This window comes from Kryptolebias marmoratus, linkage group LG23, assembly GCF_001649575.2.
Source record: "Kryptolebias marmoratus isolate JLee-2015 linkage group LG23, ASM164957v2, whole genome shotgun sequence".
In the NCBI taxonomy this organism is placed as follows: domain Eukaryota; kingdom Metazoa; phylum Chordata; class Actinopteri; order Cyprinodontiformes; family Rivulidae; genus Kryptolebias; species Kryptolebias marmoratus.
In genome coordinates, this window is record NC_051452.1 from 14,337,861 (window position 1) to 14,352,691 (window position 14,831).

Genomic DNA, 14,831 nt, shown 5'->3' on the forward strand with positions numbered 1-14,831 from the left:
ACGTGGCCATTAGCGTACTGCTTGTTATTACTGATTAAACTTCAATAATTAAAATAGTTCAGTTTGAAACAAGTTAAAACAGCTTTCAGATAGATCTATGTTTTTCAGAATTCAGAGTCTTTAAAAGTCTTGGGCTTTTTTTGTTTGTTTTTTATATACTTACATGTTTTATTCTTTATTCAGTTTGTGGGGCTGCAGTTTGTCAGAGATCAGCTGTTCATCTCTGGTCTCAGCTCTGAAATCCAACCCTTCCCATCTGAGAGAACTGGACCTGAGAGACAACAAACTGCAGGATTCAGGAGTGAACCAACTGTGTGGTTTTCTGGAGAGTCCACAATGTAGACTGGAGACTCTGAGGTCAGACATGTTTATTGCCCTTCACTGAAGGGGACAATGTTTCTGTTTGTGTTTTTGTGCGTGAGTATGTGTGCGTGTTCTTTTGTCTTTGCCGTTAAAAAATTTATTTCACAAATTACAAAATTGAATTTATTCAAACTTGCAAGAAAAAATCACTGGATGAACATCTGCAACTAATTAACTTATGGATTCCACCTAACTCCTGATGGTTGCCACAGCAATACAATCCAAGCAAACACAGGAAAGGATGTAACTGTATCAATTTTACAAGGATTAAGTTAAAATTTGGATTGGTAGTAACTGAGAATAATCTTCAAATTTGTTGTAAGTGCTAACTGATGACACAAGATCTGTTTTTAAAAATTTTCCTCGCAATATTTGGATCAGTGTTTTCTGTTTGCAAAATTTCTCATAATGTATGTAGTAGATGGAAAAAATTGAAACTCTTAGAAAATAAACAATGGATGTACATCTACAACTGATCAACTTTGGAGTCAACCTGAATCAAAAATGACTAAACTGTAGGGAAGAGGGTATATGTTATTATGAGATGGAGATGTTTGAATTGTTAATAATTCATAAATTATAATTCACCACCCTCCAGAGAGGGAACAATTACATGAATTTAGAATTTTTGGTTATCAGTCTCAAAATTTAACTATCCTAAATCATGAGTTCTTCACTTCAGATTAAATCATAATCATATCAAAACACACTTACAACTGAAGTAAGTTTTGCACTGTTTATGTGGCGTTTATTGGTTGAACAAACAAATATAGCACAATTTACGGCAGGTTATGAAGAATATTGAATGTTTGAATTTGGTACTAAAATATTGACTGGGGGGTTGAATCAGCATAAAGATTGGACAGAAGAGTCTAATTAAAGCAAAGAAGTTAACATTTTGAGGCAAAAGGGGTTTGAAAAATTAATTTTATGTGATGAAAGTGATGACTGTTACTATGGATTTGACCACCTAAGTGAGATATTAATGACTTTAGAGACCGAAACTCATTGCCTTTACCAAAAGCACCAGCAACAGGTTCAGAGAATTTTCCTACCAAGAGGCTGATTAGCTGCTACTTTTGGTACCAGATGGTAGTTTGGGCATGTTGGTGAAAAGGCCCACGAGATGTCATCTCCAGGACACTTTTCAGTCAGCGGGAGCTGAGGAGAACCTTCGAGCCGGTTCCGGACTGGTCCTGCAGTCAGCTGCTCGGTCCTCGGTAGGCTGGTGAACGACTCTTAGGTGGATGTTTGAGTCTGAGGTTAGGTTGAAGTTGGAGTGATGAGTTTGAATCCCATGAAGACGACGCAGTAGAGTTTAACCAAAGCTCTGACTGTTTTACTTATTTCACTAACTTCCCTAAATTAACAGCAGTGTCGTAATAAACTGAGAAAAAAACTTCTTAATGATCAAAATTTTGCTCAAAAGGGAAAATGTGATGAAGTCAGCAATGCGGAAAAAAACAACAAAAACAAGTGAGAGCCAAGACAAGAGAGTGAAAGTCATGAACAAAAAAAAAAAAAAAAAAAAGAAGGGAGAGTGAAGGGCCATGTTAAACTTTTAAAACAAAGCCGGGGGTTGGGCTTTGTATGCTGATAATCCAATCAGAGCCGCAGTTCTTAAAAGAAGGCGGGTGTTTCAGTGTTCATTTGGCCAATGGGCAACACCCATACTCGGAGGGGGAGTTCTGATGCTTTTGGACAAAGAGAGAGAGAAAAAACTAAACGTGATTCAATCTTTGTATTCCTTTTTGTCTCAAAATTAAATCTAATTAAAAAAGGGGGAAACAAACTTGATCAGTGATTAAATTAAGTTTTTCTCACATGAAGATGATCCTTTGGAACTCAGTGAATGATGTTAATTACCACTGTACAGACACACTGTACAGCCTAATGTCGACACTAAAGTGCCGACATAAGGCTGATATTATTCTGATTCACACTGAGGAGCTTCAGGAGAAACTCTGTTTTCTTCTTCTGGGCTTTAATTGAACTTCAAATATTAAACATAAAGAAAGTCATGACTTTCACAATAAAAGCAGAACTGAAACTAACAGTTATGATTTATTCTTACTAATTAAACTTCAATAATTCAAATAGTTTAGTTTGAAACAAGTTAAATGTTCAGAGTCTTTAAAAATCTTGTTTTGTTTTCTAAGCTTACATTTTTTTTCTTTATTCAGATTGTGGAGGTGCAGTTTGTCAAAGATCAGCTGTTCTTCTCTGGGCTCTGCTCTAAAATCCAACCCCTCCCATCTGAAAGAATTGAACCTTGGCTCAAACAACCTGCAGGATCCAGATGTTCAGCAACTGCTGGATCTTGTGAAAAGTCCAGTCAACAGACTGAGGACTTTAAGGTCAGTAGAAGGTTGGAGTCGTTCCTGCTGCTTTCAGAAGAATTTGACTAAAGCCAATTCTTCTCAAAGCAAAGATCCAGTGTTTCCTGTAAACCTGCAGCTTCTCAGTAACTGTATTTCTGAATTTGTCTATGATAGGAGAACAGGGACTGGTTTCAGGATCAGACAGCAAGACACGAAAAGAAATAAAGACTTAGCATTACTTGAGGGAATACATATCACTCACCAAAAAAAGATTTAATGTGATCATGTGATATGTCACCTGGGGTCTCATTTATAAAACTGGTGTATGCACAAAATGGGGCCAGAAACTTGCGTGCATCCCTTTCCACGCAAAGTCTGTGATCTATAAAACACAAACTTCTCAGGAAAATGTGCGGTCCCTCATGCAAACTCTGAGCCATGTGTACCAATAACACTTGTTTTGGAGACAGGGGAAACTGGCAACACAGATGAAGTGAGGAATTAAGGCCACACTGCATCATGTTTCCTTTCAGATATTTAATTTCACTCCATAATCAAACATTAATCTTAGATTGACTTAATCATAAGCTTTTGAAACAGCAGTATTATTTATGCTTCCGCTGGTGAGCCATATGGACCCGACATTTTCTGCCAGAGGCTGGTTAGTCGCTTTTTTGCCTCCACCCTTAAATCTGACCACTTTTTCTTCACCTCAGTCACTGTCCTTTTTGTCTCTCTCACTGAATTAACAGTGATAACGTGTTGCCACTCAGAACACTTCCTTTTATTTGTAACGCCACTACTGTGGCTCCCAAAAATGATAATTTTTTTCTGTTCTCCACCTCACCAGTACATCTATTTCTGCCTCAGTGAAATTTTGTTTCTTCACTCTTTTCTCCGTGGTTGCTACTGTTACCCATGAAATAACATTGATCAGCTGGCTCATTTAAATACACCTTCACATTCATGAGGTGCTTTGCATTGACCATTTATGGTTGAATTTGAGCGTGTGGAGGGCAGAAACTGAGGCGGGACCTTGTTCGCAGTTGTAGCTGTACAAGTAAAATTTATTTACAGAAGGTTTAAATAAAATCTGTCCAATGGTGCATGAAATATTTTGCTAAGCAGTGTTGACAGTTACAGACAAAGTTTTAACTAAAGATTTTGCTCATTGGGTTGTGATTGAAGTATGTGTTGGGGTCTCTGAAAATGCATTACTTCTTTTTGTCCCTACAGCTGGAAGTTATGACTTTTCTGCAGGAGCCACTGAAGATGATGGTGTGTTTCTGGTAGAAGATGAGCTGTATCCTGATGATCCAAAGAGGCTGAAGCAGCAGCAGCTTGTACGCAGAGAGACTCTGGCTGGACTGTGTCTGGGAGATGGAAACGAGAGGAGAGCAGAGCTTTATCCAGCAGTGACTGACAGAGATGACTCTCAGTGCTGCACTGGGAACTGATCTGAGAACCACTCTACAGTCTCACATAGTGTGTGAAGCAGATACTTTCAAATGTCTATCTTACAGAATCTCAGGTTTTACTTTGTGTAAAATAATCCTATTGTTGGTCAGTGGGATTTTTCTTTTTGCAAACTTTGTGTTGTAAATTGTTACTGTATGAACAAGAATGAACTCAATTTTGGTAAAGTAACTACACTGCTCAAATAAATAAAGGTTTCACTTAAACAACTCAATATATCTCCAAGTAAATCAAACTTCTGTGAAACAAACTGTCCACTTAGGAAGCAACACTGATTGGCAACCAATTTCATATGCTGTTGTGCAAATGGAATAGACAACAAGTGGAAATTATTGGCAATTAGCAAGACACACTCAATAAAGGAGTGAATCTGCAGGTGGGGACCACAGACCACTTCTCAGTACTTATGCTTTCTGGCTGATGTTTTGGTCACTTTTGAATGTTGGTGGTGCTTTCACACTTGTGATAGCATGAGATGTAGAGTCCATCTCACACAAGTGGCTCAGGTAGTGCAGCTCATCCAGGATGGTGCATCAATGTGAGCTGTGGCAAGAAGGTTTGCTGTGTCTGTCAGCGTAGTGTCCANAAAACAGAAGGGAGAGTGAAGGGCCATGTTAAACTTTTAAAACAAAGCCGGGGGTTGGGCTTTGTATGCTGATAATCCAATCAGAGCCGCAGTTCTTAAAAGAAGGCGGGTGTTTCAGTGTTCATTTGGCCAATGGGCAACACCCATACTCGGAGGGGGAGTTCTGATGCTTTTGGACAAAGAGAGAGAGAAAAAACTAAACGTGATTCAATCTTTGTATTCCTTTTTGTCTCAAAATTAAATCTAATTAAAAAAGGGGGAAACAAACTTGATCAGTGATTAAATTAAGTTTTTCTCACATGAAGATGATCCTTTGGAACTCAGTGAATGATGTTAATTACCACTGTACAGACACACTGTACAGCCTAATGTCGACACTAAAGTGCCGACATAAGGCTGATATTATTCTGATTCACACTGAGGAGCTTCAGGAGAAACTCTGTTTTCTTCTTCTGGGCTTTAATTGAACTTCAAATATTAAACATAAAGAAAGTCATGACTTTCACAATAAAAGCAGAACTGAAACTAACAGTTATGATTTATTCTTACTAATTAAACTTCAATAATTCAAATAGTTTAGTTTGAAACAAGTTAAATGTTCAGAGTCTTTAAAAATCTTGTTTTGTTTTCTAAGCTTACATTTTTTTTCTTTATTCAGATTGTGGAGGTGCAGTTTGTCAAAGATCAGCTGTTCTTCTCTGGGCTCTGCTCTAAAATCCAACCCCTCCCATCTGAAAGAATTGAACCTTGGCTCAAACAACCTGCAGGATCCAGATGTTCAGCAACTGCTGGATCTTGTGAAAAGTCCAGTCAACAGACTGAGGACTTTAAGGTCAGTAGAAGGTTGGAGTCGTTCCTGCTGCTTTCAGAAGAATTTGACTAAAGCCAATTCTTCTCAAAGCAAAGATCCAGTGTTTCCTGTAAACCTGCAGCTTCTCAGTAACTGTATTTCTGAATTTGTCTATGATAGGAGAACAGGGACTGGTTTCAGGATCAGACAGCAAGACACGAAAAGAAATAAAGACTTAGCATTACTTGAGGGAATACATATCACTCACCAAAAAAAGATTTAATGTGATCATGTGATATGTCACCTGGGGTCTCATTTATAAAACTGGTGTATGCACAAAATGGGGCCAGAAACTTGCGTGCATCCCTTTCCACGCAAAGTCTGTGATCTATAAAACACAAACTTCTCAGGAAAATGTGCGGTCCCTCATGCAAACTCTGAGCCATGTGTACCAATAACACTTGTTTTGGAGACAGGGGAAACTGGCAACACAGATGAAGTGAGGAATTAAGGCCACACTGCATCATGTTTCCTTTCAGATATTTAATTTCACTCCATAATCAAACATTAATCTTAGATTGACTTAATCATAAGCTTTTGAAACAGCAGTATTATTTATGCTTCCGCTGGTGAGCCATATGGACCCGACATTTTCTGCCAGAGGCTGGTTAGTCGCTTTTTTGCCTCCACCCTTAAATCTGACCACTTTTTCTTCACCTCAGTCACTGTCCTTTTTGTCTCTCTCACTGAATTAACAGTGATAACGTGTTGCCACTCAGAACACTTCCTTTTATTTGTAACGCCACTACTGTGGCTCCCAAAAATGATAATTTTTTTCTGTTCTCCACCTCACCAGTACATCTATTTCTGCCTCAGTGAAATTTTGTTTCTTCACTCTTTTCTCCGTGGTTGCTACTGTTACCCATGAAATAACATTGATCAGCTGGCTCATTTAAATACACCTTCACATTCATGAGGTGCTTTGCATTGACCATTTATGGTTGAATTTGAGCGTGTGGAGGGCAGAAACTGAGGCGGGACCTTGTTCGCAGTTGTAGCTGTACAAGTAAAATTTATTTACAGAAGGTTTAAATAAAATCTGTCCAATGGTGCATGAAATATTTTGCTAAGCAGTGTTGACAGTTACAGACAAAGTTTTAACTAAAGATTTTGCTCATTGGGTTGTGATTGAAGTATGTGTTGGGGTCTCTGAAAATGCATTACTTCTTTTTGTCCCTACAGCTGGAAGTTATGACTTTTCTGCAGGAGCCACTGAAGATGATGGTGTGTTTCTGGTAGAAGATGAGCTGTATCCTGATGATCCAAAGAGGCTGAAGCAGCAGCAGCTTGTACGCAGAGAGACTCTGGCTGGACTGTGTCTGGGAGATGGAAACGAGAGGAGAGCAGAGCTTTATCCAGCAGTGACTGACAGAGATGACTCTCAGTGCTGCACTGGGAACTGATCTGAGAACCACTCTACAGTCTCACATAGTGTGTGAAGCAGATACTTTCAAATGTCTATCTTACAGAATCTCAGGTTTTACTTTGTGTAAAATAATCCTATTGTTGGTCAGTGGGATTTTTCTTTTTGCAAACTTTGTGTTGTAAATTGTTACTGTATGAACAAGAATGAACTCAATTTTGGTAAAGTAACTACACTGCTCAAATAAATAAAGGTTTCACTTAAACAACTCAATATATCTCCAAGTAAATCAAACTTCTGTGAAACAAACTGTCCACTTAGGAAGCAACACTGATTGGCAACCAATTTCATATGCTGTTGTGCAAATGGAATAGACAACAAGTGGAAATTATTGGCAATTAGCAAGACACACTCAATAAAGGAGTGAATCTGCAGGTGGGGACCACAGACCACTTCTCAGTACTTATGCTTTCTGGCTGATGTTTTGGTCACTTTTGAATGTTGGTGGTGCTTTCACACTTGTGATAGCATGAGATGTAGAGTCCATCTCACACAAGTGGCTCAGGTAGTGCAGCTCATCCAGGATGGTGCATCAATGTGAGCTGTGGCAAGAAGGTTTGCTGTGTCTGTCAGCGTAGTGTCCAGAGGCTGGAGGCGCTACCAGGAGACAGGCCAGTACACCAGGAGACGTGAAGGAGGCCGTAGGAAGGCAACAACCCAGCAGCAGGACCGCTACCTCTGCCTTTGTGCAAGGAGGAACAGGAGGAGCACTGCCAGAGCCCTGCAAAATGACCTCCAGCAGGCCACAAATGTGTATGTGTCTGCTCAAACAGTTAGAAACCGACTCCATAAGGATGGTATGAGAGCCCAATGTCCACAGAATGGGGGTTGTGCTCACAGCCCAACACCGTGCAGGACGCTTGGCTTCACAGATGAAAGCAGGTTTACACTGAGCACATGTGACAGACGTCACAGAGGCTTGATTCTGAACTACCTCTAGTTTACTAATTGTTGTTTTTGCAGCTTGCCCATATACTACAGATCCATAATTCATTACTGATCTTATCAAAGCTACATAAATCTTGTTGAAGTTGATTTTATCTGCCCCCAATCTAATCCTGTTAGATACCTCATCATATTCACAACTTTTTTACATTTTCCTTCAATATATTTTACATGATCACCGCATAGAAGTTTTAAGTCAAACAAAATTCCCAAGAAACAAAATTTATAATCTTTTTCTATTTTTTCCCCATACATTTTTAAATCAATATCCTCAATCTTCTTTCTACTAAATACAACAGTCTTTGTTTTATCTACTGAGAATTTAATTCCCCAGTCATAAGCCCAATTCTCAACAGTTTTAATAGCATTTCGTATTTTCTCATGAACTAATCGTACATTTTTTCCTCTTCTCCACATGGCTCCATCATCAGCAAATAATGACTGCATGATATCCTGATCTACTTCTGAGAAAATATAATTAGCCATGATTGAAAATAACAAAGGAATTATAATACTGCCCTGTGGAGTTCCATTATCAATTTTATATTTGTCTGATCTTGCTACTCCTATCTGTACCTGTGTAACTCTATTAAATAAAAAATAATAATCCACCTATAAGCCCTTCCTGTAATTACCATTTTATAAGTAAGTATAAGTAATTTCTATTTTCTCCTCATTTCTTACCGCTGTTGTCATAACGCGTGGAGACGGAGGCGAACCCAGAGTGCAGACTCATGGTATAAGAAAGAAACTAATTTATTAACTTAAATAAACTGACAAAACAAAGGGCTGACGAGGCAGCAAAACTAATAATAACAAAATTCCAAAATCCAAAACAAGAGGCGAGGCAAGGCAAGGCATACCAAAACGTGACAACTGTGGACAAAGCGGAACAAGCAGACAAAGTGGAAAGCACAACATGGAAAGGAATGACCCAGTAAGGAGTGAAGAACAAAGACCGGTATTTAAAGGCTGAGGATCAGGAGGAAAATGGGCACAGGTGAGTGATTACAAACAGGTGAGAATGATGGCAGTGATTGAATAGCCATGGTAACAAGGGTGTGGCATGAGAGACTGGAAAGTAACTGAACGGCAAGGCATGAGAGCAGGAGGCGTGGCAAGTTACTGGGGAGGTGGATAGTGGCAAGATCTGGACAAATAACACAAAACTTACAAAAACACCAAACTATGACAGCTATTCCTTTCTCATGTTTTAAAGTGAAGGCTTGCCGTAATTTCAACCTGGCAGACTCACCCAGCTGTCCGGCATCACTCATCTTGGATCCTCGCTCCCAGCTGCCAAATCGTGTCCAGGTGCAGGATATAAGGCTCCCCGGCCATGGCTCCTCCTGCTCGCCAGCCAAGTCTCGTCCCACCGCCTCCCTGATCTCCACCACTCTTCTGGACTCCCCTTCCTCGTCCTCCACGCCACCACCAGGTCCGGGTCCCGGGGGATGACTACTCTAATCTCTCACCCTACTTCGATCATTCAAGCTCACAGCGGTTCTCTGCAAACTCGTCTCCTGTCGGGGCCCGAGCGCCAAAGACCTCTAACCAATAAAACACTCTAATTGTCTTTATCTCTCCGTGTGAGTCTCTCCAAGGTTGAAATTGGGTATGACCTCTCCTCCCCTCATTTTCTTAATCATTCTCCATACAATAGCTATAGGAGTTTTTCTACCTATTGTATCACAAAAAATCCTCCATTTTGTTTTCTTTGCCTTCTTAATAACTTTCCTTGCTTCTGCTTCAACTTTTTTATATTCATTTACATTTTTTAAAGTATGTGTTCTCTTCAATATTCTAAAAGCTTGATTTCTTTTCCTAATTGCTTCATTACACTCTTGTGTCCACCATGGTACTGCTTTCTTTTCCCGCTTACCTTTATTTACAGGAATTGTAATTTTTGCTGCCTTTAATATAATTTCCCTAAACCTTTCATCTGCATATTCTATATCTAAATTTAAATCAACTTGATCAATATCTCTCTCAGATATATATTTAAACATATTCCACTTTGCATTTTCAAATATCCATCTTTCCTGCTTTTCCACCACCTCCATCCCTTTAAGTGTATGTATTTTACAAAAAATTGGAAAATGATCACTGCCTATTGTTGTCTGCTGATCTATCTCCCACTCACATAATCCAGCTAAATCTTTAGATACCAGTGTTAAATCTATGGCTGAGCAATTTCCTGAATGCACATCTATTCTTGTCCCCCTTCCCATAATTCATACACACCAAATGATTGTCTTCCAAAAGTTTTTCTATTATATCTCCATTTGTATCAGTCCTCTGCCCTCCCCATAAATTGCTATGGGGATTAAAATCCCCACACCAAATAACTTTATTTTTATTCTGCCCCTGAATTTCCTTTAATTTATCTAGCTCTACTCTCTCACATGGATTATAATAATTTACTATAATAAATGATTCTGCATTTATCCAAATCTCCACAACAATAAATTCATCTTCATTCCCTCTCTTAACCACTCTAAAAAGCAGATTCTCCCTAATAAAAATAGCATGTCCACCACCATTACCTTCAACCCTATCATATCTAACAGCGTTATAATTTGAGATTCTAAAATCTAATTGGGGTTTTAACCAAGTTTCCTGTACACAAATAACTTCGGGAGACTCGTCTAATTTATCAATAAAATGCTTCAATTCCTGTTCATTCAATATTAAACTTCTTACATTCCACTGGAGAAGCAAGACCATATAACTATCCTATGCATATTGACTCCTGACTGGCCTGAGCACTTAGGTCATCCCTTACTTCTTCCCATGTTAGTTCATTGATGTTAAGATGATTTGCTGCTGCTTTGACTATTACTTGAATTCTCTCTGTTTTTGACTTAATTTCCATCATTGCATTTATAACCCCTGCAATGAATGTCACTAGCTTTTTTAAATCCACACACACTTTATTTCCTTTTGTTTGATTTAACCCTGTATCCACCATGTTTTCCACCTCAACCTCTGTTCGTTGCTTTACCACTTTGACAGCTTCTGCGTAGGATATTTTGTTGCATACTCTGACCTGTTGAACTTGTACCTCCCTCTTCATAACTTAGCAGCCCCCATACGCCACACTGTGGCTGCCTCCACAACGACATCATTTTGGTTGCCTGCTCTTAATGCACTGTACATCTTCTCTTTCCTTTGCATGTCTGAGCTGTGTGGCCAAATCTTTGACAGTTAAAGCACCCAAGTGGTCGTGGTATATATTCTCTCACACTATATGACATATATCCCAAATAGACTTTCTCTGGAATTCTTTCCATGTCAAATTCTAGCAAAAAACACTCACTGTTCCTTTTTTCTCCATTTTTAAAAGTCTGAAGTCTTCTTACATTTTTAATTCTCCCCCCTGTAAGATTTTATTTTATTTCCTCAACTGACACCTCAATCTGAATCCCCCAAATCACTCCTTTCTTCCATTGACTCCCTTCTTGTATAAGACTCACACTTGTCACTTTATACTTTCCTAGTTCTTTCATCCTACATGCTCTTGTCAGGAACCAGAGTAGTTTCTACTGAGCAGTCCGGCAGCAGACAGACACAGGAGACCAGGAGTTTAAGGTAAGTGATTTATTTACAGTGAAGGAGAAATATCTACAGGAACGGACGTTGGGATCTGAAAGAGTGAAGGACACGGTAAGTATAGCGGAGCGAAACGCGAGAAATCTAAGAGCAGTAAGTGACGGTTTGTGGTTGAGGTTCTTACGACTGAGTGGCGGGTCCAACAACTTGGAGAGGCAAACAGTGGTGAGTTCGGATTCCAGGATGGTGGTTAAGATCCTTCCAGTGGTGCGTAATTCCTTCCAGGTGATAACGTGGAGCAGACAGACAGGCACGGGAGACAGGTAAGTATCGAGCGTTGGCAGAAGTCTCTAGTAATGGAAACCAGACTGGATCCACGGGACCGAAGGTAATTCCTGAGGCAAAAAACAGAACAGAGTTAATCAAGCACAGGATAACAAATCTCTTGTTTTCTACAGAGGCTCAGCAACTTTACCACAAGCAGGTAATGCTACAGCGCTGGTCTGGTCTCTGCCACCGCCTTAAATACACCTGTTCTCGCCATCAGCCAGATCTCTTGCAGGTGAGGAGGGAGTGTTGACGGGACGTCAATCACTCGTCTGGCCACGCCCACCAGGAAGTACTCACACACACCAACAAACAAACCCAGAAAATCCACCATCACCACAGCTCTATCTTTTTGTTCTTCTGTATTACAGAAAACCATCAAGTTTTCATCTCTTAATATCCTCCACTTGATTCTTCAAAATCATAAACAGTTTAACCGGAGTGATTAACTGCAGTCCTTTTTCCTCATTGACTCTAATAATTACTTTGAACTCCTTTACCTCCCTCTCCATTTCTTCTTCCAACTCATCCCAGTTTTTCACCACCCTTCCCTTCTTTCCTGCACCTGCTGCTGTCAAAGTATTTCCTCTTTTTGGACTCATCCTTTCACTACTCGAAGTCTCCCTACTCCTGTCACTCTCATTACCTATACTATCTTCCCACTCTGGCCCATTCACAACACACCTGTGTCTACCTACCATTTTATTTGTCCAAAGTTCTTTCACTAATCCACGGGATTTGCCAATCACATCTTGAGTGTTCCCTCGACGCAGACTTCCATACGCCTGAGGAATCCTTTTTTTTTTTCATCTTCCTCTCTTTACGTTCTCACTTTCAACTTCTTAACCATCAAAATAATTTACTCTTCTTCGCTTACAAATCCCAGAAAGAAGCTTAGTGCCACCAAAGCTTTGAAACAGCTGTCAAAAAACCAAGTTTATCTTTCTCTGGGGTCAAAGTGCTGGCCGACACCTCCTCTTATCCTCCTCTGATGAGGGTAGATCATTTGCAGAGCAGGAGAAACTGAGGAACTGACGCAACTGATGCAAACAGATCCCAACATTAACTTTGCTCTGGAACACCTTATAACTTAAAATCCCTTCTAACTAGTCCAAACCCCCCACACAGAATGCAGCAATGATTTTTTTGTCTGTGAAATTCTCAGAAGATCCTTTGGTTCACTGTTACACACAGATACAAAGCCATGAAAAACACCTATTGATGTGGAAAAACCACCCTCACAATGCAGAAGAAAGCAAATCTATCCCTGTGTCCTCATCTCCATCTCTATGGCCTTCACTGGAGACTTATTTTCTTTTCTATCTGTCATCAACACCTAACAAGGATGCACATTGTTACTTGTAAAATTTCATTTCAGATCCTTACTCATTAAGTTATTGCTTGTTTTGAAAGAATAATCATTGTTTATCTGATTTTTGGTTCTCACCTGACTGTTTCTCTGCATGTGGGTCAGAAGCCTTAACAAAACCATGACAGAGGGGTGTCACAAGCCTTTTGCGCAATCATTTTGTGGGTCACGTCTAAAACAAAAAAAGTTTGGGAATGTAGGGATCTGGAGTTTTAGCCCCGCCTTGGGGCAGCTCCTCCAGCTTTTCCCTTCACAGGTGATCCAGATCCAGTTAATGAAGACTGCCAGTACTTAAGCCTCCAGCTGAGACCAGACCTTCGCTGGACCATCGAACCTACTGGGTTAGATTCTCAGCCACAGTCTCTAACCCTAATTGGTCATTTTGTTGACTACGTTCTCTATGTACCTTGACTTCAGGTTCTTCGCCACGCTACGGGACTACGGATACTTACCTTGGACCTCTGGATACTCACCTGGACAGGATTACTGGCTTGTTAACCTCTGGATCACCTAACGCCTCTGACATCTCCTCCACGTTGCTGAACACCTCCTGGACCTGTAAGAACAAAGAGACATTCACTAAGCCACCTAGCAGCGCTCGGCTGATATTAGGATTTGTACCCGAGACTCACCCTGTCCCTTTTGCTTCACAGATCCTTCCACGATACCTCACACTGTATATACACTGGACACTTGTAAATAAACTACACTTACCTTCAGCTGTTGTCTCTGTGTCTGGTTTTGGTCTCGTTCATGGACAAGTTACCTTGCGTTCCTCTCAGAATGCTCCAGCCACAAAACAATTGTCCTGAGCGACTCCAGATCCAGAACTGAGTGAGGTTTAGGTTAAAAAATTAGGCTTGAAGACCCATCTTCGCCACTAATTGCCCTTTTGTACTTCCGGGATAAGTTTTATGTGGGTTCGTAGAATCGTGTCCAAGATGGCGGACACCTCTCCTCGAACCGAAGGCTCCGAGGCAGCTTCCTTGCTGGCCAGACACGATTCGATGATAAATGCACTTTTCGAAAGACAACAGGCAGAAACCGGTCGTCTTGACCAGTTAATTATTCTCACTCAAGATATTCACCAAAAACTTTCGTCGTTTATTCCACACGCCGTTGAATCCACTTCCGCTTCCGCTTCCACTGCATTGTCACTTCCGGTACACACTTCCGGACATTTCCGCGAGGTTCCGTCTCCAACTCCTGAACATTTCGCTGGCGAAATCGGTAAGTGTGCCGGTTTTCTGCTACAATGTTCACTAGTGTTCGCTCGTGCTCCCCATTCTTTTGTAGATGGTGCTTCTAAAATATCATACATTATTGGCTTACTTCGAGACAAGGTACTAAAGTGGGCTGAGGCAAAGTATAGCTTTCGAGCCATTCGGCTAACACCATTTGACCAGTTCATCGAAGATTTTGAGCAAACTTTTGGCACCGGTTTCAATGAGACTGAAATAACGCAAAAACTATGGAATCTTAGGCAAGGACAGCGTTCGGTGGCTCAGTTTGCTATAGATTTTCGTACCTTAGCCGCAGCCTCCAGGTGGAATGAGCCCGCATTAAAGGGGGTTTTTATTCACGCGCTTCAAGAGTCAGTCAAGGATCAGTTAGCTGGT

At 40.4% G+C, this 14,831-nt stretch overlaps 3 protein-coding genes and 1 long non-coding RNA gene across 18 annotated transcripts in view; 2 read left to right on the forward strand and 2 right to left on the reverse strand.

Annotated features, from left to right (window-relative positions):
- LOC108249965 (NACHT, LRR and PYD domains-containing protein 12-like) overlaps positions 1–4,341 on the forward strand; it is a 179,642-nt gene extending 175,301 nt beyond the window's left edge. The window contains exons 14-16 of the mRNA XM_037973810.1: positions 184–357; positions 2,547–2,720; positions 3,921–4,341. Coding sequence (XP_037829738.1) covers positions 184–357; positions 2,547–2,720; positions 3,921–3,933 — 361 coding nt within the window. The 3' untranslated portion in view covers positions 3,934–4,341. The remainder of the gene's footprint in view (positions 1–183; positions 358–2,546; positions 2,721–3,920) is intronic.
- The window catches only part of LOC108242155 (NACHT, LRR and PYD domains-containing protein 12-like), a 608,460-nt gene that overhangs the window by 478,362 nt on the left and 115,267 nt on the right, over positions 1–14,831 (reverse strand). The gene's annotated exons all lie outside the window — the stretch shown is intronic.
- LOC108249966 (NACHT, LRR and PYD domains-containing protein 12-like) overlaps positions 1–14,831 on the forward strand; it is a 417,931-nt gene that overhangs the window by 256,477 nt on the left and 146,623 nt on the right. The gene's annotated exons all lie outside the window — the stretch shown is intronic.
- LOC112449879 lies at positions 11,561–12,776 on the reverse strand. The gene is made up of 3 exons (XR_003038422.2): positions 12,542–12,776; positions 11,701–11,911; positions 11,561–11,610 (listed from the first exon to the last, which is right to left on the reverse strand). It is a non-coding gene; the product is annotated as an uncharacterized LOC112449879 (long non-coding RNA).